Genomic DNA, 25,873 nt, shown 5'->3' on the forward strand with positions numbered 1-25,873 from the left:
CGTGCTTTTGCTTTGAATTTCGAAAAAGTTTGAAAAATGTAGCAATGCAGTATGCTACCCCCATTAATAAGGATTTCGTTGACGAACTATGGCAATTTTCATACGGTTTGTTGGCAAAACATGCCATTAGCTATCTTTCTTATAAGAATATCGAGAATGTTTTTATAGTATTTGAATAATGCTGCACTACTTGGTCGATTAACAACAACATCCAGTATATTGATTTAGTTCGTATTCATACTTGGCATGAAACTTGGTACTCTCATCAGACATTTGCACAAAATAGATTAGGCTTGCGATATTTTAGTTTTCCATATAGCACCCTCTCAACAATTTCTGTGCATCATGAATGAACGACATTTATTCATTCGTAAATACTGTACACACATACTTTCTTTTGTAATAATTATAAGCAATTTCTATTAAAATATGCAAATTATTCGAGTGGAAGTTATTATAAAGACAAATAATAGAGTATTATAATTGTTTATATAAAGTTGATGTAAATATATTTGTTAATATAATTTTATTGAATATTGAAGCCAGCCAGCAGCAGTGTACTATGACAGTCTTGTTGACTTGTCAGCATATCTAACCAACCTCTCTCTCTTTCTTTCTTTCTTTACCGGCATTACACATACGCGCAGATACACATTCAATGTAGAAAGAAGCACAAGAGGGGGGGACTCTGGAGATCTCTTTGCTGGCGCTCGACGCTCATCGGCCATTTGTCCAGCAGCAGCACAGCGTTTCTCATTGGGAACACCAAGAAATTAGGATGAAGTACTTCGTGTTAGCCGCGTTGGCAGTGATCCTTGGCACAGCTAGTGCCGAGATCAAAACCGAGGAGGATGTCCTTGTCATCACCAAGGATAACTTCGAGGAAGCACTCAAGCAACACGATTATCTTCTTCTCGAATTTTGTAAGTGAATTTTCTCTCATCTTATGTGGTTCATCTATGATTCTTCCGCCCTGTTGCGCTCTCCCTCTCTCTTGCGCGATGATCTCGTCCACGTCATCGAATTTTTTTTCTTATAATTTAATGCTCCGCAATAAATGCCTATTGATACTTTCACATTTACACACGTGGCTAACTTATCGTCATGTTAATTATTTATGTGTCACAGGATGTCCTGACAATCAGGGGTAGAGAGGATTACATTTGACTGTAACAGGAAAGAGGACTGTTACATGACTAAGTTTGCAACATATGTTTTTCCCTAAGAAGGCTAAATCTTTCTTTTTCTCTCTCTCTCTCGCTCTCTTTGTCTCGATAACACTAACTACATTTATCGATAAAATAAACTTTTTCGTTGTTTCCTAAAGATATACATGCCAGCTTTCTCGAGAGACGAATTGTCACGACGTTTAAAGTGCAATCACGTTGTTCTTGCATCAAATTATAGTCAATCAAGTTTTTCTCAAGGCGGAAAGCTTAGTCATGTTTAGCGTATCCGAAGTGGTATTTTCTGGCATTTGCAGAAAAGCTCGAGTTGTTTGTTATGTTTTGCCCATAATTCGTTGAATATGCAGATGAATCATTGCTTACATTTTTAGATAATAAGACAATGATTCTACAACAAAACGTGAGATTGATATAAATAAATGAAATTTATCATTCATATATTTTCAAACACATGTTTAGAGCTATATATCTGTTTTCTACATATTTGGGTTATTGGGTTATTTAGAAACTCAACAGTTGTTCACACAAAGTAACCATTTTCTTGTTTTTCTTATCTCTGACTTATCTCAAAGAATCAAAATTTTCTGTTTTTTTTTTTTATTTCATTACTAGCTATTGCAATAACATGAATTATTATAGATGCCCCATGGTGTGGACATTGCAAGGCTTTGGCTCCAGAGTACGCCAAGGCTGCTGGAGAATTACTTAGCCAAGGCTCCGATATTAAATTAGGTAAAGTAGATGCCACCATTGAAAGTGACTTGGCTGAGAAACATCAAGTCAAGGGATACCCAACCCTTAAGTTTTACCGCAAGGGAGTTGCAATTGATTACGGTGGTGGCCGTAAATCTGATGAAATTATCAACTGGCTGCTCAAGAAGACTGGCCCACCAGCAAAGGACCTCACATCTATTGATGAAACCAAAACATTCATTGATGCTCACAATGTTGTTATTGTTGGTTTCTTCAAGGTTAGTGATGATTTTTAAGTCAAGTTTATTCCATAGTCAATATATCGTTACAAGAATTATGTATTGATTCAGAACTTGTTTTTAGGATCAAGAATCTGAAAATGCCAAAGTCTTCAAGGAGGTTGCCAATGCTGTTGATGACCAGGTATTTGGTATCAGCAGTAGTGATGAAGTGTTTTCTGAATATGGTGTTGAAGATGGCAAAGTTGTCCTCTTCAAGAAGGTAATTATAACATTTCATAATCAATTAATCGCACTATTCTTATTTTCTATTCGTAATTAATAATAAAATTTGTAATTTATTTTAGTTTGACGATAACAAGGCAGTATTTACTGATGAATTCAATATTGACAACCTGAAGAACTTTGTTGCTGTTGAGTCTCTGCCTCTGATTGTTGAATTCAACCAGGAAACTGCCCGAACAATCTTCGGTGGTGCGATTAAAGGTCACCTCCTTGTCTTCCTCAGCAAAGAAGCTGGACACTTTGAGAAATACGTTGAAGAGCTCAAAAAGCCCGCCAAAGAATTCCGTGGAAAAGTAAATATTTGATTATTTTCTGAAACTTCAGTTTCCCTCGTCATATACTTACTTTATGGTATTATTCTTTTAGGTTCTATTCGTGACGATCGACGCCGATGAGAACGACCACGACCGCATCCTTGAGTTCTTCGGAATGAAGAAAGAACACGTACCCGGCATGCGTATCATTAAGCTCGAAGAAGACATGTCCAAATATAAGCCCGAGAAGGACGAAATCTCTGCTGAAAATGTCTACGACTTCGTCAGTAAATACACCGAAGGTAAACTCAAGAAGCATTTGCTTACTCAGGACTTACCAGAAGACTGGGATAAAAACCCCGTTAAGGTTCTCACTGGTACCAACTTCGCTGATGTTGCCTACGACAAGACTAAGCACGTTCTCGTTGAATTCTACGCTCCATGGTGCGGACATTGTAAACAACTTGCTCCCATATACGACAGCGTAAGTGATTTATTAGACAGTTTGAAATAATAATGTAAAATACGATGAGATTATTATAATAAAGATATTTTTTTTTAATTGCAGTTAGGTGAAAAATACCAGGACAGTGACAAGGTTGTCATTGCTAAGATGGACGCCACTGCCAATGAACTGGAAGATGTCAAAATCATGAGCTTCCCTACCATCACCTTGTACAAAGCTGAGACTAACGAGGTGCGTTGTTTTTTTCAATTTCTTTCTATTTGATTTTTCCATATAAAATGTTTTATGAACTTTCTGGTTGATTTTAAATAGGCTATCCAATATAACGGCGAGAGGACTCTTGAAGACCTTGCTAAATTCGTCGACTCGGAAGGTGCTATTGGACAAGGCCCAGATGAGGTATGTTGATTAGAATTTCCGAAAAAATATTTTCGTACTTGATTAATCAAAGTTTTATCGAGACTTGATAAAAATTCGTAAATCACGTGCTTTCGATGATTGTTGATAACATTGTACTGTACGGTACAGAAGAGGCTGTGGTAATCTGTGATAAAAGTACCATTTTCGATTACGGTAGTATTATCAGTTGCGTGAGTGCCACTGACCTCTGATTATCAATTACGTGATTAACTAATGAAACTGTAGATAAGAGGATATTTTTATAAACTTCAACTTTTTACTTAATTCATTGTTCACTGTTAACGTTTCAGACTGAAGAAGAAGATGAAGACGATGACGTCCCACGAAAGGACGAACTGTGAGAATATCGCGTACACAATCACAATCAAAAGTTCGTACCGAACAAAGATCAACTCGACAATTATGTCCTTTATGTTGGCGAGAAAAAACGATTTTTTCGCTACACGGATATCATGGCTGTAAACCATCTGTTTAGCCTAATTTTCTTTTTTTATACATATAAGTTTACATATGAAGTGTAACTAGCGTGATTCAATGTGTAAATGTTTTTATTGAAATTTCCTTGTACAGATTTAAACTCGTTTGAAGCTCGTGTTTCATTATTTTCTTGTTTTTTTCTACTGTAACTTTGATAATTATTAAAGTTTGATGCGGAGACCAAGATTGACATTTGTACTTATGTCTCTTGTCTTCCATCGGCGTCACGACCGGGTGGAATGAATTTTTGACACGAACGCATACAAAAAAAATATTTTTAATATTAAGAATCCCTCTTTGTAGCCAGTGGACATTATTTCAAGGAACTATTTTTCCGAATATCTTACATTCTGACTTTGTTAGCCATTCCGGTGATACAGCAAGATAACAGATATATAGAATGTACGTATGCGTGAGTGCAAGAGAGAGAAAAATAGAAACGCATTATTAATTCTTTAAAAACAGCGCGAAACTCTGCCGTTAGTTGGCGGGTGCCTTACAAATTTCACTGTTCAGAATGTTATTTTATGATTTATGTATAATAAAAAAAATGAAAAACTTGACATTTCTCAAGATTTTCAATGACTGATACGATGCGTTTTTTTCCAATCAAACACAAAAAACCAATGACACATGAAACACGTAGCGAATGAACGATCCATATCTATATAATATTTATCTTTTACTTACTGAGTATGTGATTACATGGGAAATATATGAGCCAAATGTTTTTTTGGATATAATTATAACTGTAGACCTTTGTCTTTTATATATCTTCGTGTATTGATAAAAGGTTAAAAGTGATAATTTAAAATCTTATCGGAATTTGTTTGTGGCTGATGTGAATGTTATACTGATAAACAATTATGAAATGAAGATAACTTTTAATTTATTTATAGGATGTATAACATAAATTATTTTTTTGACCGCTGTAAAAAAGTGAAACACTTATATTTTGTGTACATTTTTTCATTCGCTATAAAGATGCCAATTTTTAATAGAAATCGTGTGGTTAACATTTCCAACGGAACTCCTTTATCCCTAAATTTTTATGAGAAACTATTTTTCCAATGATTATTTGTCAATAATTTTCCTCAGGCGGATGGTCAAATTAATGGAAATAGCATAGAAGAAATGTTCAGTTTGCAAGAGCTCTATGATTACGTGAAGAAAATGGTACGCACCACCGAGTTGGCAAAAAGAACTTTGCAAATGGAGTGCGAAGAAGCAAAGTTTGCGTTGAAACCTTGGCCAATCGAAACTACAACTATCAAACAAATTGATAGGAACATTTGCATTTGCGAAGAGGTAAGATCAAGATTCATGGAATCTTCATTTTTATTATTTTTCTTTCGTGATTAAGTTAGGAACACTTTTGGCAGTATCTGTTTAACGCTGTTTGCTTTTTTATTAGTATCCATTTTTGGTACTTTAAAGTCGAAAATCTTTACGAATGAATATCTGACGCAACAGCATCTTATCAATATCACATGTCATTCAATATTTTGTTCTTTTTTTAAAACAGAATTTTACTGGTGACTACGCCGATAAAAATGCTTAGTTTCCATTCAATTTATTTATTTAATCTTCACGTTAGTCTATAAATATTTGAATACCATCCTTATGAAATATCATTGTGTGTAATATATTGCTTTGAATTTGTCTTCAAATGAATGCACATTTCCACGATGATCAGGGGGTGAGTTCAGAAGAGAGAGCTGAAGAAATAGCCACGGAAATCGGTCGTGCACTCTTGCACTCACAGCAACTGCGAGAAAAACTTGCAGAGAACTTGCGCAAAGAGCGTCAGGCGTCTCGGCACCCAGACGTGCGCGAGATTTATACGAGCGCGTTGAAAAAGCCTCTGAAAGAAGCCAACACGAACAGCCGCTACGCCGTGAAGGAGCGCCCGCGCAGAAGCTTATCCCAACATCCGTTGGAGTCGAAAAAGCCTTCGAAAGAAGCCAACACGAACAGCTGCGACGTCGAGAAGGAGCGTCCCCGCAGAAGCTTGTCCCAACAATGCCTGTCGGAGTCGAGAAGCAATCGATCTCGAAGTACTTCGACTGTCAGGCCGACAAAGGAAAACGTCGGTGGGAGGAAAACGGTCACGAGCAAGACGCAAATTAAAACTTCCAAGGACAATGTTTTGGCACAGATCACGGGTTATCAGAGGCCAAAGAATCAAACGAATTTCATACTAGCAAACAAGCTGAGCGCCAAGGGCACCAAATCGTCCTCTACTTGCAAAAAAGTTCAGTCCAAGTCTCAGGTAGATTTGCGCAAGATTAGTGGCAGGTACTTGGTACTTCATTTTATTAGATAATTAAATACAACGCGAAGCTTCTAATTTTTCAAATCATAACATTCAGCAGCACGAAAATCAATCCGACAACCTCCGACAAATCCATATCGACGTCCGTGGAGAACGACGAGATCGAGACACTGGCTGAGCTCGACCGCTTGATCAAAAAGTTCGCCAAGGAAGCGACACTACGCATCAAGCACAACTGCCCGATACACGCGCAGAATCCTTCGAGAGTGATCGAGGAGAGAATCGTTACTTTGGTGGATGCAGTCGACGGCCTCGACAGGTTCGGCGTACCACCGAGGCTGGTCAAGATTCTCAAAACGTACCACGCCTATGTGAAGATCGAAGTCATTGATGCCAACTTTGCGCTCACGAAGAAACAAGAAGGGGCCGCTGATACTTTCTTGGCGCATTTCGATAGAATCGTAAGCAGGGTTGATTTTTAATCCAAGCTTTCTGCAGACAGTTTTGCTTAAATTTCTCATTATGACGCGTAGGGAAAGAAAAGGCACCTTACACCAGAGGACAAATATCTAGACTTGCTGAGAGAATATTCCGTATTGTTCAGAGACTTTTCCTATTCAACATTGAGCCGTCATAAAGTAAAAACATTCGAGTCCAAGTTTAAATCTTTGGAATCGAACTATAACGAGTGCGATGTCAAAAATACGGCTGGCAAGGTAAAATACGCTAGGTCTTCGCCTGACGACACGAACAATGATTTGGCAGTAGATTTGAGAAATTGGATTTCTAATGGCGTCTGGAATTATAGCTGCGCTCCTGAACTTAAAGGTAGTACATAAATGAGACAGTTACCAGTGAGCATAGTTTTAATCGACTTTTCTTTTTGCATTGTAGACATTTTTGGGAGTCACATTACGAGATATTCAGACAGAAACCAGCTACTGCTTTTTTTCAGTCTCGTTCAGAATGTTCAGCGCAAATCTTATGAAAAAGAGCTGATAAAACTGCTTCTGCAGTGCGTGATACCTAAATTTAAAAAACTATTTGATCCTAATAGTCAAGAATTTATTGATATTTATAAAATGATGATTTCCGTAACGCAGATACTTAATCCAAAAGCGCCAGTATTGGCTAAAACAGAAGACAGTTAACGGTTATAGATTTGCCTGAAAAAATTTCGCGTTCTTTTTTCTAAAGTCCAATCAGTTCTAACTATGTTCTAACTTACACAAATTTTATAAAAAAATTAATTTAATTTTGAATAAACATTATATTGGCTAATTTTTCAGTTCAAGTGAAATCGAAAGCAAGAATATTTAGATATTTATTCATATCTAGTATGTAAAAATGTCTGTAATTTTAAGATGTCAATAAATAATTATAATTGAAAAATAAAAGAATTAGTTTCCTATGAAAATTAGAAAATTAAATTATTTTGTTAATATTATAGTATCTCCATCGGTTTTAGCTTTGTTTCCTTGCTGTAAAATATCGATATACATTATGCTCCGCTATAATACAAATCCTATCATCTTTGATATACAAATATTTACTTACTAGTGAATATTAAAACATTTATCAACGCGATTTTGTAAACGATTGTTAGAAATCCCAAATTTGTAGGAATAAAGGATAAGTAAAAGTTATTTTTCGCTCGAGAAACTTTCAGTGAAAATGTTGATATAACAATTTATTCACAGTCAGTCAAGCTGGAGTTTCGGCAGCAAGAATCAGAACCACAGAAAGCGCCAAAATGTATCAAAAAAACTGTATGTCAATGAATACATACAAAAATTGTTAATTTATCTATTTAAAATAATTCCAATAAAAAATCATATTTTCTTACTCGCGATCAATAAATAGTATAGTGAAGAGCGAAATAGATAGCAATACAAATAAATGTTAGTATTTCTGTCATTCGTACTAAAAATCCTGATATTGCCGATGTCTTTATAAGTACTTATAACATGGCTACTTATAAAGGTTAGATAATTACACAATCAGTCAACGACATCATTCAACATACAGTTTCTTCTATAAATCTTGCACATTGCAGTTCCGGTCCTCGTTGTTGAGATTTGGGCTAATCAATATTAGATATAGTAAATTTGAAAACTAAATTTTTATTAAAAGTTTCACATATAGAAAATAATAGTTTCGATGTAGAAGGACATTTGTTAAAAATTTGAAATACCTGTACAACTCTTACGAGTCATATGAGCGTTATTTCCACCTTTTGTTATTTTGCCTTTATTTTCGAACTGAGTAATAACTTTACGAAGTAATGTTGATAAATATTTTACGATCCTGATTTGGTCACGATCGAATAAATTATTTTATATAAGTGAGCTTGCATTATTTGTTCTTGTAGCAAGAGGCGATAATAGATAGGCTCTGCTAGATAGGCTGGGATGTTAAAGAAAGTTGCGTGGGAATGGAGTATTGACGTCTGTATTAAGAGCATTATATTTCTTTCTTTTGGACTATGGGAACAATTGAGGGTAATGAAATGATGAATTATTTCCTGCTCAAATCAACAATAATACTATTTTTATTCATTGTTACTCCGAAGTTATCTAGTTTATCCAGTTAGTCCCGCTAAGAAATAATTGTTTTCTATCACACGAAATGTGGGAAATAGAAAATAGCTGTAGTAATAATATTTTTATTGGCGAAATTGCCGCTTGTCGAAGTTTTAGTGTACCTCTAACGGAGATTTGAGATTTTCAGTAAGCGTTCTAAAAGTTACATCTCACCAAATCTCGCATAAAATATTCGTTTTTCGTTGTATAGCTCATAATTAATTATTTAAAATATAATTAAAAAATAAAAATAGAAAAAGCTCTTTGTTGCGTGGTTCAGTTGTCATAAATGCCAAAGCTATGTTTCGAGAGAAAATGTGGACGGCTGAAAAATTACGAGGGATAAAAGACGTTTGGAAAATAATAGCCTATGTCTTATCGATCCAACAAAAAGCGCGCAACCAAGCTACGCCACAGTCACGCGGAAACTGTACATGCCCGAAAGTACCTTTGGCTGCGAGGGCAGCCTGTCTATTCGTTATTGACAAGCGCAATTTCACTGCAAGAATGATGTGAGCAATTGGCAAAAGTTCAACCGAACGCACTTGGCAAAGTAGATTCGTTCGGAAAGATCGCAGGCGCGCGCGTGACAACGTTAACCTAAAGTCTTGGAAAGAAATCGCAAGTATCGCCGTCGTAGCTTGACAGATTAAGAAGCATGGAAACGCAGTTCGTATACGTGAAAAAGCGCTCGGAATTCGGCAAGCGGTGCTACTTCGATCAACAGGACAAGCTCGAAGTGGACATCAAATCCGACCCGACGCTTGCGAGCAATTACATAAGGTTGGACCCGGTGACGAGGGGCACGCAATGCGCCAAGGTTATCGCCGCTCACGAGGTATCGTGCGTTTTCGTTGGATTCGCCTAGCGACCTGAAGGCGTTCGTTGTTCTTTGGAATGTGTTGGGCGCCAGGTGAACACGACCACGGCGACTTTTCGGGAGAGCGGCATGTTCCACGTGGAGGGCGGCTGGCCGAAGGACATCAACAAGGACGACGGAGAGCAAACCGTGCGCTATCGCAGGAAGATCGAAAAGGACGAATTGTACATCCACACGATGCTGCAGATACTGCCGGTACTCGTGCACTCTCCCATTATGTCGCATGCTGCTAGCGCAATCCCATGAGCGTTCCTCGTGCCAAACGGTAGCCGATGGAGCACACGGTGCTGCAGAACAACGCCTGCAACATCTACGAGCAATACTTCGACGACACCGAGGCGGCGCAGCTGGTGCAGCGAACGTACTGCCGCACGGTGAACGTGTATCGCGACCCGCTGGCGGTCAAGCGGCCCGTGACCCACGTCTCCTGGTCGCCGGACCAGGGTGCGAGACTGGCCGTCAGCCACTGCAGCACGGACTTCAAGAGGCTGGCCAATTACAGTCCCATCTCCTACATTTGGGACGTCGGTGAGCCAGACGACCGCTCGGAGCCGCGAGTACCCACGACCCACGACCACTGGCCAACGTTTCAGAGAATCCCAACAAGCCGTTCGCCAAGCTGAAGCCCTCCTGCCCGCTGCTGGCGCTCGAGTACAATTCCAAGGACGCGAACGTGCTGGCGAGTGGGCTGATGAGCGGCCAGGTGGCCTTCTGGGACGTGCGACGAAGCTACGAGCCGGTCGACACGAGCCTCATGGAGAACAGCCACCGGGATCCGTGCGACCAAGTGCTGTGGATCAACTCCAAGACCGGCACTGAATTTTTCAGCGCCTCCAGAGACGGTCAGGTAGAGGCTGGAAGGGTGGGAGGGAGGGAGGGAGGGAGGGAGGGAGACCGACTCGCGCTAACGGTCGACGCGGTTGCCGAGTAGATCAAGTGGTGGGACAGTCGAAAGCTGCAGAGCCCGCTGGAAACACTGGTGATGGACCTGACGAGACCCGAGGAGCAAGCCCTGGAGCGCGCGGTCGGTGTATCGGCGCTGCAGTTCGAGCCGTCCATCGGCACTCGATTCATGTGCGGCCTGGAAAACGGTCGGTATGCCGCGGCTTCCACGGGCGCCGGCCGCCGATCACGCTAATACGCATTCGCACGGCGGCAGGCACGGTGATCTCGGGCAACCGCAAGGGAAAGACGCCGACGGAGAAGCTCGCCGTGAGGTTCAAGGCGCAGTACGGGCCGGTGATCAGCGTCGAGAGGAACCCCACTTTCGTGAAGAACTTCCTGTCGGTGGGCGACTGGACGGCGAGGATCTGGTCGGAGGACTGCCGCGAGTCCTGCATCATGTGGACCCCGTGAGTGGCCCTCCCCGTTCGCGGCCCGCTCGCCGAGCACGCCTCTCTCCACGGCTTTCCGTCCGCAGAGGGCACGGCGTGCTGCTGACCGGCGGCCACTGGAGCCCCAGCCGGTACTCGGTGTTCTTCCTGACCAAGATCGACGGCACCCTGGACGCCTGGGACCTGATAGTGCAGCAGGATGGCCCGGTTCTGAGCGCCAAGGTAGCGAGCGAGCGAGCGAGCGAGCCAGCCAGGCCGATGCCGAGCGCGACGCTGACGCCCCCGATCTGGCTTCGCAGGTGTGCGACGAAGCGCTCACCTGCGTCCGGCCGCACGAGCAGGGCCAGCTGGTGGCGCTGGGCAGCAAGAACGGCTCGGTCTACTTGCTCGAGTTCTCCGAGAGCCTGACCACCAACCAGAAGAACGACAAAGCCCTGCTGACGGCCGTAAGTGTAGCCAGCCGTAGCTCGCCGGCGCCGGCCTCACAGCTGTCGGGCCTGTTGCGCAGCTGCTGGATCGAGAGACGCGCCGCGAGAAGGTGATCGAGGCCAAGAACCGCGAGCTGCGCCTCAAGATGAAGACCGTGCGGCAGGACTCGTCGGAGAACTTGGACGCGTCGGCCAAGAAGCGGCTGCACGACCTCAAGGACCCGCTGATCGCGCAGTGCGAGCAGGAGTACCAGGCGCTCATCGACGCCGTGAGTGCAGAAGCGTTCACTCGGAAGCGCGCCGCGCAGCCTCGCCGCGGCCGGGCGCTCATCCTCCTCGTCCCGTTCGCAGGAGCTGGAGAGGCAGGCGTCGCTGGACAGCGCCGAGGTCAACAACAACGTGTACGCCCCGTGAGGGCCTGGCCAATAAACAGAGCCAAACTGCCGGCGAACCGTCAGTCTTGTCTGTGCGGCCGAGCGCAAAGGCCAACAGCCCCATCTATATCCCCCCACGAGCGCGCGATCGATATTATTAAGTCGGCCTGCAGCCCGACGTTGCCAGTCGCACACCTGTCACGGCAGCGCGCCGCCACGGCAAGCAGCCGGCGCAGTCGGGCTTTTCCGCCGCCGCTGTCGCGTCGCGTCGCGTCGCGTCGCGTCGTCGACCCGCGGACGCTCTCGCCGGGGTGCTGCTGCGAGCGCGCGAATCGCCGCAACGGAGTCCAGTGGCTGAGCAGTGCGAGCGCTTCCGCGCGTCCACGCGATCGTGCGCTCCGCGTGCCCGAGTGCGAGGCGACCCGGTGCACGTCGTTTTTCCTTTTGTTGAATCGATATGCGCCAACGCCGGACGGCACACTCTTGAATTATTCATGCACCCTCGGCGTCTTGGCGAGCGGCATGACATGCTTCGAGTCGCCCGCGAGCGCGTTCGCCTGGCACTGCTATATTAAAGCCTTTTGACGAGCGCTAGCTTGAGTTTTATTCAGAGTAGATAGCACACTGCGGCTGCTTCCAGTTTTTCCAACTGAATCTGCACCTTGGGCTGAATTTCAATGGTAAACACGAGTATTCGATGCTGCCAATCTTATTTTAGACTTGCAAAGAACACTCCGCGAAATTAGTAATGAAGGCGCAAAGACGAGGCAAACTGGCTAAATCTCGGCCGGTCGAGAGCTCCGAAGAAGAATCGACCTCCGACGAGAAATCCGACGACGACCGACCTACTCTCGGCTCCAAACTCAACTTGCTTCGCGATAGGCGCAAACGATCGCGTAGAAAGACCGACCAACCGGATAACCCAGCCCAGCAAGGTATCGCGCAGTCCTTGAAACGCACGTTTGGCTTTTTTCGGAAATCGGAAAGATCGAACGAAGATGTCGAGACGGCGGTGGTGATCGAGAGCGCGAATACTCCAGCGTCGGCTGGCAAGAAAACGATGGACGTCGTCGTCGACGTGCACGCGGAACACGAAGAGCAGAAGGCGCGAGTCGTCGCGGAGGCTAACGCGTCTGACGATCAACGGTCGAACAACTCGTCAGCCGAGCACCAATCGAACCAGATAGATTTGATCGAGCAAATGAAAACGGGAGACGAGGAGAGGCCGAAATCAGACTTCGTCGATACGGAGACGGAGGAGAGCGATTTGCAGGAAGAGGTCGAGCTGACGAGCGAAATCCCGCCAACTTCCGGCGGTAGACGGAAGCGCTGGGACAAACCGGAAATATCGACTGGCAATCTTGTCGAGGACTTGGCGAAACCAAAGCGGAGACAGTGGGCAAAAGGTGCTGCGAGCGCCGAAATACGAAAAGTCAGCGGCAAGAAAATCGTGGTGCCGAAGAGGTCGTCGACTACAGAGCCGTGTAAATTAGTCCCGCCGCCAAAACCTTCTAGGTTAGTAATCTGTTGATTGAAATTGAAACTGAACAAGTTAGAACACGCGTATTTTTAATGTTCGTAGACTTCCGAAACCGATCGCAGCGCCAAGAACGAAGAATGCCAAAAAAGAAGATATCGTTCGTGGTTTCGACAACGATGCATTATCATCTGATCACGATGAAATTTTGAGGATAGAAACGGTCAGTAATCATAGTCCGAGGATCAAAATAAGCAGCGTGAGCAGCGAGAAAATCGAAAAGCCTTCGATTTTGAGCGAGGAAGTAGAAAAAATCCCTATCGAGAAAAAGGAAAGCATCGAAGAGATCAAGGTAAATGTGACTTATCACGCGAGCTTTGATGTCGTCGATTGACGTGTTAAGTTTAATTAATTGAAAATCGTTTGAAATCTTTGAAACATTAATTTCGTCTCAGGAATACATACAAGATACCGCCGAAAATACAGAAACCTCTGCCACAAAAGATCCGTCGGTTAGCGGAACGCCGAATTCTCGCGAGTTCATGCAGAGAAAAACTTTGATAAGACGGCGATCGAGCGACAAAAGGAAATCCTCCAGTGATAAGCGATCAGAAGACGAAGAAGAAGAGGAAGAGGAATTGGAAACTGTACTCGATGCGATGGACAAGAGATCGAGGTCATCAGGCTCCAGTAAGGTAGAAATTATACCTTCGAGATTTTTCGATAGGGGAGAGTCGAGTGACGAAACCACCATTTCTACAAATGAAGAAATGCACTCGGTTTGTAATTTTATTTTGCTAAATATCATGTAAAATATTGGCTATTGGGTTTAATTTAAATTGATCATGTAGCCAGGACGAGAAGTTCCACGACCGAAATCGCGATCAAGATCGAAGTCCAAATCATCTCGTTACGAAAAAAGTGATGAGAAAGATAGTGAGAGAAGTTCACGAACGAAACGAAAGACCCCGTCCGCTCGAAATTCACCCGGAGAATTGTCAACCAGTCGTCGAAGGCTAAAGTCTCGCACGAAAAAGCGTCGCATAAAAAAAGACAAGCACAAACTTGAAGAAGTGGAGGAAGAAATCAAATACACATCGATAATGATTCATAGATCGGATATGCTCGAAGCAGACTACATTACGAGGCATCCGATGGTCAAAGTTCATATAGTCTACGCTGATGATGGTGATTATTTGAAAGTGAAGAATAAAGATGATGATGCGGCGACTAATTTGCAGCCGATAATCTCCGCAAAGTTCGATTTCAAAGAGAAAAAGTCAATGGTCCCGGTTTGGGAGGAGCAATTGATTTTCAAAATGGACTTTAACGAAATTTTATGCGACGGCAAAGGTTCCGTCGTGGTTTTGTTCGAAATCGTCGATTTGTTGAGCTTTAACGAAGCCAATTTACATTATCATCAGTTTGGTTTGTATTCCGATAAGAATTTTGATTAATCTTTAATTATATTTATCAAATTTATAATGAGCATGCGACAGATCATTGATGCATTCAAAATTTAAATTCAGATGAAACTTCTGTTTTAAGAATTGAGTCTTAGCCTGATATTATGTACACTAAGAAATTGTTTCTTATTTGAAATATTTGATTTTTGTAACTACCTATTGCATTGCGTTGTTTAGAAAACAAGTCGACACAAAAGCCTACATTTATTTCAAATGTTTAACTCACTTTGTGTACAGGCAAAGAATCTTGCTGGTACAAAGTGGCTTGGGCTTTTCTTAGGCCGATCGGTGTTAACGGCACTCAACACGTCAACAAAATCGTTCGACTACAACTTTACAGACCGAAGAAAACTTTCAGACGAGCGAGTAAAACGAAATGCGATGTAATGTATTTCCTACTTCATTCCTTTGCCATTCCAACAGAAAAATATTTAATTAAATTATTTCTCTTTTCAGGTGTACAAATGGTGGAAATCCGGCAGCAGAGACAAATATCCATCCAGTCTATACGTCAGCATATCCCCCATAGACCCGCCGAAACTCGAGCCCGTCTTTTCGGAGCAACTACTTCAACTGCACGATCTATCGGAGGTGCACAGTGATTCTCAGAATTTACATCCCGTCGGAAAATCCGAGGAAGTTCCCGAACCGCCAAAATGGACCCGACATGCTGCTCAATCGTGCCAGATACCCAACGAGACGTATTTCGAGACTGAAGCGGGCGATAGTGGGTGCTTTTACGTAGTTTTCAGTAACGATGGGAAGTACCTTGCATGTGCACTCTCAGATGACTATGATTATCCGATTTTGGTTTATAAGGTAAGTCGTGAGAATTCTTGTGTAGCTCCATTTTTAATGTTAACCATGTTTTACCGATTATAGATTGACGAAATGAAAATTCACGTGCGATTCGCTGGTCACAAAAATTTCATTTACTCTCTAAGCTGGTCGCACGACGATCACTTTCTATTGTCAGTGTCTTCCGATCAGACTGCGAGATTTTGGGACGTCAAGGAACAAATCATCGAAGACGTTCAGGTGATCATTTTAATCATACATGCTTAGCTATACATTTTTCAAATTGAAAAATTCCTCAATGAATTTCGGTTTGTTTTAGTCATTGCCACATCCATCGTACGTGTACTGTGGCAAGTTTTCTCCGGAGACATCGAATTTTGTTCTGACCGGCTGCTACGACCACGTTGCTCGAATTTGGGCTTATCAACGTTCGCACAGTTATGAGCTCGTACAAGAACTCGAGGGTCACAATGGTTTCGTCAGCTCAGTATGCATCCATTCTCGCGACGAAGTGATTCTTACTGGCGACGGTCTCGGTGTAATCATTATTTGGACCGCCAAGAAAAGTCGACGATCGCTTCTCAAACGCGAGTGGCAATTAACAAGAAAAGTCAAAATTAAAGAACTAGATGGTATACCCATCAATACAATTTTAGTACATCCGTTAGGGTCAAGATTGCTCGTGCATTCCAGAAATTCCGAACTGACATTATTAGACGTGATCAGCGGAGCTATGATAAAGAAATTCGAAGGTTTAAAAAACAATCGAATACAAATAACTTCGTGTCTCTCTCCCTGCGGTAGTTTACTTTTCTGCGGTGGTGAAAACTCGATGTTGAACGTGTGGAGTACCGACAGTGGCAAACTCATGGCTACTTATGAAATCAACAGTCACGAAAGAGCTATTACATGCGTGGATTATCATCCGTACGATCACGTGTTAGCTTTTGCTGTTTACGGCGCGCCGATTCCTGCGAAGGTATTGAAGTACGATCGAGATGTCGACGGCGTGAAAGTGGGATTGAAGTTATTAGCGATGACGACGAATATGATGTCGGTGAGCTCATCGGCAAGATTTGGTAAAGATCCAGAGACGATTGTGAGAAACGGTGTAAGGAATTTCGAGTTGTCAGCAATGAGTTTGATGCATCCATCGACTATCGTGTCGATCGACCATTTGCCTAGCGAGTTCAAAGATGAGGACGAGGCGAGAAAGAATCTCAGGGGTAAACTGCAGAGATTCATGGAATCTGGACCGAATCTCAAAGTTAAAAGTTTAACCAGGCTGAATGGAATTATCGAGAAAATCGACAGGATCCTGATGTATGCTACCAGTCAGAAATCACAAGATTTGGATGTGGAATCAGCGAGAAACTCAGTGTTCACCGTCGAAGAAAAACATCCGAGGAGTCGAATGGAGATGTTTGAATTGCAGGAGTTACCAGTCGAAAATGTCCAGAAGAAGAGAAAGAAGAAACATCGACAGAGGTCGAGAAGCGCCAGAAATGCCTTGTCTCCAACACCCAACGATTTCGAGTTTTCTAAAGCTTTCTCCGATAGCGCGGCATTCACGCGAAAAGTGTCGAAATTCAGCGATGATTCTTCTACCTCGAACCGATCGGTCGTGCGTGGAAATTTCACTGCTGAGAGACTCGATTTAAAAGACATTGGCTATAATGACACAGAGTCAGGTTTTAAGGATTCACTCGATACAATTGTCGATGGAAAAGAGGAATATCCGAGTGAGGAAGTCTTGGAGGATGTGGAATCGTTAAAAAGCGACGATACTTATATTGTAAAAAAATCATCTGATGGTTCGGATAGAAGTAACGCAACATTTATCATTGAGAGTGAACTGCCGGTGCCAATGTCAAGAAAGAAAATCGGCAGGATTCAAGTCACTTAACGTGTTCACATAATATGCATAAGTAACTTGTAAAAATAAGTAATAATAACTTTTAATTGTATTGTAGATATATAACTAACGTAGAAAATGTAGAATTCCAAGTTTTATATTTAACAATGGCGTTTCTATCGATTCATACAATGCATTGATAACTTATATAAAATATTAATTAAGCACATGGCAGTCTGATGAGTATTATTAAAAGGTTTGTAAATTTTATATAAATATTTAACGTATGCAATAATATAATAAATCATGAAAATACCTGAGAAATTTTTCAATTTTTTACATAGAATTAGAAAAACCAACCATGAATAAAAAATCTAATAACAATATGAACAAATAATTATCCTAGAATTTTTTTGGAGACCACACAAAAGCTTAAAGAAATACACAATTCACACAATTGGAAGAATTAATGGACTTCTGCGTACTTCCTTAAAATAATTATTTAATTACATCGTAGTAAAATACCAATTTTTTAAAAATCTTGCTATTATATGCAATTTTATGAGCTAAGATAATACTGATGTAATGAGTGTTAATATAATTCGGTTAATTTGACAAAAATATGGATGATCATTTTCATCAATTTAATAATAATTCAAAGATTGTGATAACGACAAAGTATTATGATTCCGCAACATCACTTGTTCCAAATACATAGGTCGATGGAGCTTCGATGCTTTAGTTGTCCTTATAAATCCTTAGAACACTGTTTGAAAAAACGTAATTTGTAAAGAAATTTTATTTATTTCTTTTCCAATAAGTGTCCAACAGTTGCGTCACTGTCAAATTTAAAGATGTATAAAGCGCTGCTAACACAAAGTCATTCATCTGCGATATTCAACGTCGATCAATGACAAGACTGGACATTGTCAATTAATATTCGTTGTTCCATCCAATTTCGCAGAAAAGATAATAAACGTTCAATCTTACGGAATGATTGCATAAAAATAAAATATTAAAATTAATGATACAAAGCTAATGCGATTTACAAGCTTATTGTGTTGAATTTACCCCTCTAATGAACTTATAGGTGATATATACGTAAGAGTGTTGAAATATACTTTGCGTGTGAGCGCTCTGTGTGTCATTTTGGCGCACTATTCAGTCCAAATTTTAAACGTCTTAGAGCAACTGATTGTTTCACGGTAGTACAATCATTGTTTAGCCGACTGTTGCTTCGGTGCATCGACATCAACGTATTTTCTACCAATAATTTCCTAACAATGGTGGTAAGTAACTGTCTTTAAGGATTATTATAAATATACTGAATTCTTGCGTGAGAATCAAATCGACGGAATTACTAAGAATCTTTCGAGGTTGAGCGTCTCATAGAATGTTGTATAGATTTTTTTTCATATGTTAGTTTTAATGATCAACAATTCGAACTATTCCATGAAGAACTATGGTTTAACCGATTTTTTCAGCTACTCAATATAAACGGCATAAAGCAATTCGATCCTCAGCTATTAACCTACATCGCCACCAATAACAACGCCAAGGTTGTGGACATGCTCAAAAAAGTTGATGCAAGGAAGTTGAGAGATTGTTGGGGAAAGACTTTGCTGCACTGGAGTGCAGACGAGCCCGGAAACCCAGAGATAACAAGGTATTTGATAGAGAAAGACTACAATATCAATGCCCAGGATATCGAAGGCAATACACCATTGGGATTGGCTGTCGAGTCGGATCAAATGGAGATTATAAAAGTACTGGTCGAAGCAAATGCCAACATCTACATTCCGAACAACAGTCGCTTGAATCCCATCGAATACGTGCTGCGTTATTGGAACTTATCGAACACAGACATCGTCAAATGGTTTCTGAATAAACTGCGGGAGGATTGCGGCGAGAACAAGCAGATGTTAGTGGACAAGTTGATGGATTTCAGTTGCCCGATTTACTTCGCCGTGCTGCTGACAGACTCGGAGATAACGCAGAGGATGTTGGACCGCAAGTGCGCGATCGATGCTCGCTGTCCCGAGACATCCGACACCGCGCTGCACGTGGCGGTCGCGCAGGCGGACTTGGCGAACGCGAGGCTACTGGTAGAGCGCGGACTAGGCGTGAACTGCAAAGGCCAGCAGGACGAGACGCCGATATACCGGTACGAGACCTACGACAGCGACACCGACGAGAAGATCAAAGTACTCCACTTCTTAGTGACGAGCGGGGCCGACATGTATATCTGCAAAATTATGGGGACGCCGCCCATGGAGAGGATAATGTCTTGTGCCAACAAGCGAACCCTCGACATGATGCTGAACTTGAAGAGCATCGATCTGCGCAGGACCAACAGCCGCAGCGAGACAATACTGCACTTCGTCTGCAAGAACGACAGCCCGGATGCGGGCCAAGCCCTCCTGCAGCTCCGCGGCCGGGATTTCGACATCAACCTGGCTAACGCGTACGAAGAAACGGGCCTGATGTTAGCGACCAAACGGGCGTACGTGAGTACGGTCAGATCTCTATTGCAGCTGGGCGCCGAACTTGAGATCGAGGACAAGAACTTCCGCACGGCGATCCATCTGACTTATCGCTTTATGAGCGATTACTTTCCGGAACCGCTGAGCCGGTTGCGAACGATCGCCGACATGCTGCTGATGCACGGCGCCGATCCTCAGCGCTTGAGAGGTGGAATCTTGCTGGAAAAATTTAAGCAAAAGGGAGACACGTACATAGCGGAGAGCATCCTCGCGCGCCTAGTGGAAATGGAGGATCAGGACGAGTCCGCGATCACTTCTCACATTCGGCGCACGATCCAGCGCTGCGAATACTATCAAAATTACTTTGATGAGTGTAAAGTCAATCTAGAAAAGATGAAATCGGTAACGGTATTCAATACGATAACGCTCATCGACCTGCTAAATAGATTCGATTGTGCAGCACTTTCGAAACTCGTTTGCTTTGATGAATTCACCACTACGTACAAGCTGACCATGTCCAAGAATATCGACTGGATTCCGCATTATTATATCTTCGTTATTCAAAATCGGGTCATTATCCCCGGGATAGACTACACAGTCAAAAACCTTACTAAGAAATTCTTAAACTTGATGAATTGAGCTCAGGTCACGTTATTGCATGCTCGCCAAAGGAAATCGTCAGGAAGGAATTATGTGGATGCTGATCGTTCGGACGGTATGATCAAAGCAATTTTCGTAAGACTCGAGTATCCCTTAACTTTTGTATCAGTCAAACGTAATTCATTCAACTTTGCTTTTCAATAAAATAATCATTATATTAATTTTGTCTATCATCTCGCCACGAACCATCCTTATCAACGGCAAGTAACGGCAGTCTCATATTCTTTAGACTTTCACAGTTTTTAACTGTAACCTACGCTATTTATCAGTGTAAACTTTATGACTGCAGAATAATATGATTCGCTTACTTGTACTGGATAGACTACGTAATTAGCGTATTGTCAACCTTCGAATATTTGAACGCCTACACGCAGAGCCACGCATAACAGGATTAGATCGCTGTTCAAAACATAATGTATTATCCACTGCCAGTCAATCCTAGCTACTATGAGTCACAGTAGCTAGGTATCGACTCGAGGATCGATCCGAGGAGCTTTCTTTCGATCGCCGAAGTAAAAACTCATGTGACGGCAGTGACCGGTGGAAGCGGTTGCATTGGCGCTTCTGTATGTCCAAATACGTTCTAGCGTCCTTCGCAATGGTGGTACGTACAAATAGTGAGCGTTTGTTTTGAATGAACCGTATTCACAACGGGGAATTACCTCCATAGTAAAACGAAAAATAATCTTCAGTTGGACAAAGAAAATAATGATCGACTGACTGTGCAGTGCAAAAGTAGTGTTTCTCTTATTGATTGAATTCAATGAGTTGTCGTTCATAGTACACACTGTGCCTTCAACCACATTTCTAAGAGCTTCCAATCGCACATTTGAGCGTTTCTTTCAGCTGTACGTGAAAGATGGCGAGAGGCGATTCGACAGTCACCTATTAGACTTCATATCGAAAGGCAAATATGAAGAGGCTCTGATGATGCTGCAGAACATTGATCCGTGTAATCTGTCCGATAGTTCCGGGAGGTCGTTGCTGCACTGGACTATACTCCGCTGTGAAATCAATGGCGGAAATGTGTACATGATACAGTATTTTATCCACAAGGGTTGTAATATCAATGCTCAGAATGAAGATGGAGATACGCCGCTGCTGTTGGCTGTGAAGGCCAAGCAAACGTCAGCCGTGAAAACTTTGATCCAACTGAACGCTGACATCTTTCTGCCGAACAATTTCGGCTGCACTCCAGTTCAACACGTTCTCAACAAATATCCGTTATCCGAAAAAGATATCGCGAAGCTGTTTCTCCGTAAATTACAATTGCATTGTGGCACAGACAAACGAATGTTCGCCTTCAAATTGATGAATTACCAATGTCCAATTTACTTCGCCGTGCTGCCGAGAGACGCGGAGATAACGCGCACAATGTTGGACTCTGGCTGCTTGGTCAATATTCGCTGTCCCGAAACATACGACAACGCGATGCACGTGGCCGTCGCGCAATCGGACTTGGCGAACGTTAAGCTGTTGTTGGAACGCGGAGCGAATGTTAACAGCTTGGGTTGCGAACGGAAGACACCTTTGCAACATTACGATGTTTCCGCCAACGATACGGAGGAGAAGATTGCAATGCTGAAGGTCTTGATGACATGGGGAGCATCGTTAAGAATTACCGAAGGCTCCGTAACACTCTTGGAAAAATTCATGCGCAGAGGAAAGAAAGGGACTGTACGCGCGTTGCTTCAATCTCCAGGCATTGATTGGCGGGCGAGAAATGCTTTGCGTCAAACCGCCATTCATTTTATTGCGTGCTGCAATAAAAATCCAGACGTAGAAGAGCTCATTCCATTGTTTCGTGGCAAAAATTTTGATATTAATGCACTTGATTGCAATGGCAATACGGCATTGATGCTATCTGCAATGGAAGGACACGTGAAACAGGTCGAATACCTGTTGAAATTAGGCGCAAATCCAAATATTTTGGATCAACATGATCATACTCCACTTTATTACATCTGCAAGCAGTTGAACAATGCCCAGCGGAAACCAGTCGAAAATTACCGGCGAATAGCCGAACTCCTGTTAGTGTATGATGCTGATTTTCAAAACACCAGGTATAGAAATTTTCTAAGTATATACAGCGAGGGCTCTAACGACCCCTATATCACGGAGAGCCTTATTGCTAAGTTAGCAGAAATGGAGCTTGTAGATGCAACTGTGCACAGTCAGTTCACCCGCCATGACATGGAAGAGGTGCAAAGATATCGCGAGTATTTTTATTTCTGCCAACAGAGTCTTGAGCATATGAAATTAGTGCAAGTCGACGGTTTTTTTACGTTATTTGACCTGTACACGGGAAATAACAAAAAACAAATTATACGATACGCGCGAAAACGTGTATTTGCGACAGCGTCTCAGCCGATGATCATCGATAATTTCAATTCGTTTCCGCATTATTATTCCAGTATTATATTGTGGCGAATGGCTGCAGCTGAAAAAGTAGCTAATTTGGAGCTACAATCTATGGATTTTATTTCCATGAGTATGAAACTATATCAAAGTCGCGTCATTGCTTGCAAAATTCTTAAATATTTAGACGAATACGATATGATAAATCTGCTGGGATTGGTGTAAATAAGGATAGCTTGGCTTTTTTAATCAAACGTTTTATTTCAATATTTCAACTTACTACATGAAAACAATTTTACTACGTAACTTTTAAGAATATAATTTTAATAGATTTGACTCTATGATCAATATCCACATTAATTCTGCTAAGAAATAAAAATTTTTTAATGCAAGAACAAAGTATTGCTTTTGGCTTTTATTTTCCAAATATCAATTTATTTTCACGTGTGTATTTTATAATTAGAAAACTAATGCTGTCCTTCAATGAGAATGTCAAACTACACCATTATTGTAGAGATATTCTAAAATCTTTTATATTTAATGAAACCAAAATATCTTACGTAACCGTGTAACTTTCTTTCTCCTGCATTTAGGAGCTCTCTCAGTAAAATTGTGCATAAAGTACAGAGTTTTATTTTATCTTTCATTAAAGAAAATTAGTCAGGCTTAGTTCATTCAAAAGAATTCCGTTTACTTATCGAAATTCAACCACCGATAAACAAACGAGTCTTGCAATTAAGAAACGTAAACCTTTGCCTTGTGGATTCTTAGGACGACCACAACTAACAGATAACTAGTCAGGCAGAAATTTCAATTGTTTGGCTGCTCTTATCCGAACATAAGGCCACGATCTCAGTCGCTCAAAGTCCCGCAGCTACGCGTCCGCTCACGGCGTAATTATACAAATTCGGATGTATATGTTCACCCGCATTTTCGTTAAGGTATCTATGTCTTTTTTACGGAGTCAAGGGTGACTAATTACATTGACCTGATTATTATCGCGCAGCGCATGATACTCGCGATCCCAAAACTGTGACAACCTTGTGACTCACACCATGTCAATCGGGTCCCGCAGCGTAGGGTTGAAAGGTCGCGCGCACGATGTCTCAAGGTAAGTTATCCCCACTTGGGACAAGCTGCTTATTAGTTATGACACGCTATAAAATGGTAAAGCTTCTCGCCGATTGACACATTTGCAAGCGGCGGCCGATGCTCAAGCAGCATGGCTCGAGTTGTCATTACTGTTGTGGCCGTCGCAGTTGTGACTCTTCAGACCTCCGAGGCGACTATTTTTTTACCGGCAAACGTGAGTCTCGGAAAGAAATATTTGTGTATTCGCTATTGACTATTATCAGTCGCAAGCTGTTATTGTTAGCGCACGAATGTTGATGTTGCAGACTTTTTTCGATTCGCTTCCAGCATTCCAGACGACCAATTCAAACACATCTCTCAACTTTTGTAAACACTGTGGTGATTAAAGATTCATAAATTAAGTAACAACTTGATACGACACGGTCGGCCAATTTTTTCAATGCTTACAGCTTGTGGAGTCAACCGGCGAACGAGAATAGTGAACGGCGAGATAACGACGTTCGAGGAGTTCCCATGGGCGGCTCAAATCAAATACCACCACAATCATCACTGCGGAGGCAGTTTGATTACAGCAAGACACATTCTCACAGCTGCCCACTGTCTCTACGAGTAATTTCTTGAATTCTGATGCCAAGAGCAATTAGCGATTCTCGTTGTAAACAATTACTCTGTTTTATTGCTAGGTTTGACCAGAAGTCGTTCACCATTCATTTGGCCAATGGTGCTACGTACAGAGTTAAAAGGGTGAAAATACACCAGCAGTACGAGCATGCCAATAACGACAACGACATCGCGATCATCGAACTGAATAGGGCCGTAACATTGGGCGTAGCTGTGACAACCGTGTGCCTGCCCAGCGCGCGTGAGTGCAGCCTGAGTAACGATGGCGATTTCGGCTTGACATGACATTCTTATGCGCGTACATTGCAGCGACGTTCAAGCAGTACGGTGGACGGACAGCGGTGGCCATTGGCTGGGGAAGAATCGGATCCAGCGAGCCCGTTAGCGAGGATTTGCGCAAAGTCGATCTGCCCATAATGTCCGATGAGGAATGCTTGCAAGCGGATTACCGCAAGAATCGCATCACCGACAACATGTTCTGCGCTGGATACTTCGAGGGTGGACGCGACTCTTGCAAAGTGAGTTGATCGTTGAGCTAGCGAGTGACGCGGCGCTTCGCGTGTCGATTACGTAAAATCAATTATTTCAGGGCGACAGCGGCGGTCCACTGCTGGTACGTAATGACGTCGGCGCAATGGAAGTTGTCGGTAAGTGCTCAATTTATTTCCTGAGAGTAGCTGCACCTTAGCAATAAACTTGTTCGCGTCACTGCGCTGTTAATATTTTCAGGTATTGTTTCATTTGGCCGAGGCTGCGCCAAGCCAAGATTCCCGGGGGTTTACACCAAAGTCTCCAATTATTTGGGATGGATCGGACAGAATTTACGCAACGAATGCCTTTGCTCGCCAGCTAGTGAATTATAGCGTGACAAGATGCACGGTGCTGCACGTTAAACAAACTAACGCGAGAATCATGTGATCACAATAGAAACTCGCTTGAGAATTCTTCGAAATGAAGAAACAAAATTCAGTCCCTTTGATAATGGGTGTATTGGAAAATCTAGTCAAGATATTTATTGAAATCATAAATAAAATTGAAAAAGATACCTATAATTAACGACTTTGGTATTATTTAACAATCAACATTTTTTATTTTTTAATTATAACTCGACAAAATTAAAAAGCGTTAATTTGCATTGCTTTATGTAGCAAGGAACATACAGAACCTAA

General features: G+C 42.2%; 6 protein-coding genes across 6 annotated transcripts; all 6 read left to right on the forward strand.

The window, feature by feature from the left end:
• Positions 1 to 704: 704 nt before the first annotated feature.
• Positions 705 to 4,560, forward strand: LOC131665144 (protein disulfide-isomerase). Its single transcript, XM_058936811.1, has 8 exons — positions 705 to 923; positions 1,827 to 2,158; positions 2,244 to 2,381; positions 2,467 to 2,697; positions 2,771 to 3,142; positions 3,227 to 3,355; positions 3,437 to 3,523; positions 3,835 to 4,560. Exons 1-8 carry the CDS (start codon positions 779 to 781, stop codon positions 3,883 to 3,885), a joined length of 1,485 nt encoding a protein of 494 aa, XP_058792794.1. The 5' UTR covers positions 705 to 778; the 3' UTR covers positions 3,886 to 4,560.
• A 4,598-nt stretch (positions 4,561 to 9,158) lies between these two features.
• On the forward strand, positions 9,159 to 12,012 carry LOC131664987 (dynein intermediate chain 3, ciliary). Its single transcript, XM_058936532.1, has 10 exons — positions 9,159 to 9,716; positions 9,792 to 9,953; positions 10,028 to 10,286; positions 10,352 to 10,605; positions 10,690 to 10,849; positions 10,918 to 11,110; positions 11,179 to 11,314; positions 11,392 to 11,538; positions 11,601 to 11,789; positions 11,872 to 12,012. The coding sequence occupies exons 1-10, from the start codon at positions 9,537 to 9,539 to the stop codon at positions 11,932 to 11,934; spliced, it is 1,743 nt and encodes a 580-aa protein (XP_058792515.1). The 5' UTR covers positions 9,159 to 9,536; the 3' UTR covers positions 11,935 to 12,012.
• A 613-nt stretch (positions 12,013 to 12,625) lies between these two features.
• LOC131664986 (uncharacterized) lies at positions 12,626 to 17,710 on the forward strand. The gene is made up of 8 exons (XM_058936531.1): positions 12,626 to 13,409; positions 13,477 to 13,723; positions 13,827 to 14,150; positions 14,223 to 14,799; positions 15,075 to 15,220; positions 15,294 to 15,656; positions 15,720 to 15,875; positions 15,955 to 17,710. The coding sequence occupies exons 1-8, from the start codon at positions 12,643 to 12,645 to the stop codon at positions 17,539 to 17,541; spliced, it is 4,167 nt and encodes a 1,388-aa protein (XP_058792514.1). The 5' UTR covers positions 12,626 to 12,642; the 3' UTR covers positions 17,542 to 17,710.
• A 916-nt stretch (positions 17,711 to 18,626) lies between these two features.
• LOC131664966 (putative ankyrin repeat protein RF_0381) lies at positions 18,627 to 20,629 on the forward strand. Its single transcript, XM_058936499.1, has 2 exons — positions 18,627 to 18,779; positions 18,975 to 20,629. The coding sequence occupies exons 1-2, from the start codon at positions 18,774 to 18,776 to the stop codon at positions 20,610 to 20,612; spliced, it is 1,644 nt and encodes a 547-aa protein (XP_058792482.1). The 5' UTR covers positions 18,627 to 18,773; the 3' UTR covers positions 20,613 to 20,629.
• A 477-nt stretch (positions 20,630 to 21,106) lies between these two features.
• LOC131664965 (alpha-latrocrustotoxin-Lt1a-like) lies at positions 21,107 to 23,366 on the forward strand. The gene is made up of 2 exons (XM_058936498.1): positions 21,107 to 21,237; positions 21,480 to 23,366. The coding sequence occupies exons 1-2, from the start codon at positions 21,202 to 21,204 to the stop codon at positions 23,214 to 23,216; spliced, it is 1,773 nt and encodes a 590-aa protein (XP_058792481.1). The 5' UTR covers positions 21,107 to 21,201; the 3' UTR covers positions 23,217 to 23,366.
• Positions 23,367 to 23,551: 185 nt separating this feature from the next.
• LOC131664967 (trypsin-3-like) lies at positions 23,552 to 25,684 on the forward strand. The gene is made up of 6 exons (XM_058936500.1): positions 23,552 to 24,461; positions 24,533 to 24,692; positions 24,767 to 24,945; positions 25,014 to 25,222; positions 25,294 to 25,351; positions 25,434 to 25,684. Exons 1-6 carry the CDS (start codon positions 24,374 to 24,376, stop codon positions 25,565 to 25,567), a joined length of 828 nt encoding a protein of 275 aa, XP_058792483.1. The 5' UTR covers positions 23,552 to 24,373; the 3' UTR covers positions 25,568 to 25,684.
• Positions 25,685 to 25,873: the final 189 nt, after the last annotated feature.

Source organism: Phymastichus coffea, unplaced genomic scaffold (genome assembly GCF_024137745.1).
Source record: "Phymastichus coffea isolate CEN01 unplaced genomic scaffold, Cenicafe_Pcof_1.1 PCOF00047, whole genome shotgun sequence".
Classification (NCBI taxonomy): Eukaryota; Metazoa; Arthropoda; class Insecta; order Hymenoptera; family Eulophidae; genus Phymastichus; species Phymastichus coffea.

Excerpts from the sequence above, each read along its gene's own strand:
- LOC131665144 (XM_058936811.1), top strand. The coding sequence starts at position 779 with ATGAAGTACTTCGTGTTAGCCGCGTTGGCAGTGATCCTTGGCACAGCT. Across the intron at positions 924-1,826 it reads TTATCTTCTTCTCGAATTTT|ATGCCCCATGGTGTGGACAT; the intron begins GTAAGTGAATTT and ends GAATTATTATAG. Across the intron at positions 2,698-2,770 it reads CCAAAGAATTCCGTGGAAAA|GTTCTATTCGTGACGATCGA; the intron begins GTAAATATTTGA and ends TTATTCTTTTAG.
- LOC131664987 (XM_058936532.1), top strand. The coding sequence starts at position 9,537 with ATGGAAACGCAGTTCGTATACGTGAAAAAGCGCTCGGAATTCGGCAAG. Across the intron at positions 10,606-10,689 it reads GCGCCTCCAGAGACGGTCAG|ATCAAGTGGTGGGACAGTCG; the intron begins GTAGAGGCTGGA and ends GTTGCCGAGTAG. Across the intron at positions 11,315-11,391 it reads GCCCGGTTCTGAGCGCCAAG|GTGTGCGACGAAGCGCTCAC; the intron begins GTAGCGAGCGAG and ends CTGGCTTCGCAG.
- LOC131664986 (XM_058936531.1), top strand. The coding sequence starts at position 12,643 with ATGAAGGCGCAAAGACGAGGCAAACTGGCTAAATCTCGGCCGGTCGAG. Across the intron at positions 14,800-15,074 it reads TTTACATTATCATCAGTTTG|GCAAAGAATCTTGCTGGTAC; the intron begins GTTTGTATTCCG and ends CTTTGTGTACAG. Across the intron at positions 15,876-15,954 it reads AAATCATCGAAGACGTTCAG|TCATTGCCACATCCATCGTA; the intron begins GTGATCATTTTA and ends GGTTTGTTTTAG.
- LOC131664967 (XM_058936500.1), top strand. The coding sequence starts at position 24,374 with ATGTTGATGTTGCAGACTTTTTTCGATTCGCTTCCAGCATTCCAGACG. Across the intron at positions 24,946-25,013 it reads CGTGTGCCTGCCCAGCGCGC|CGACGTTCAAGCAGTACGGT; the intron begins GTGAGTGCAGCC and ends CGTACATTGCAG. Across the intron at positions 25,223-25,293 it reads GTGGACGCGACTCTTGCAAA|GGCGACAGCGGCGGTCCACT; the intron begins GTGAGTTGATCG and ends CAATTATTTCAG.
- LOC131664965 (XM_058936498.1), top strand. The coding sequence starts at position 21,202 with ATGTCCAAATACGTTCTAGCGTCCTTCGCAATGGTG. Across the intron at positions 21,238-21,479 it reads TAGCGTCCTTCGCAATGGTG|CTGTACGTGAAAGATGGCGA; the intron begins GTACGTACAAAT and ends CGTTTCTTTCAG.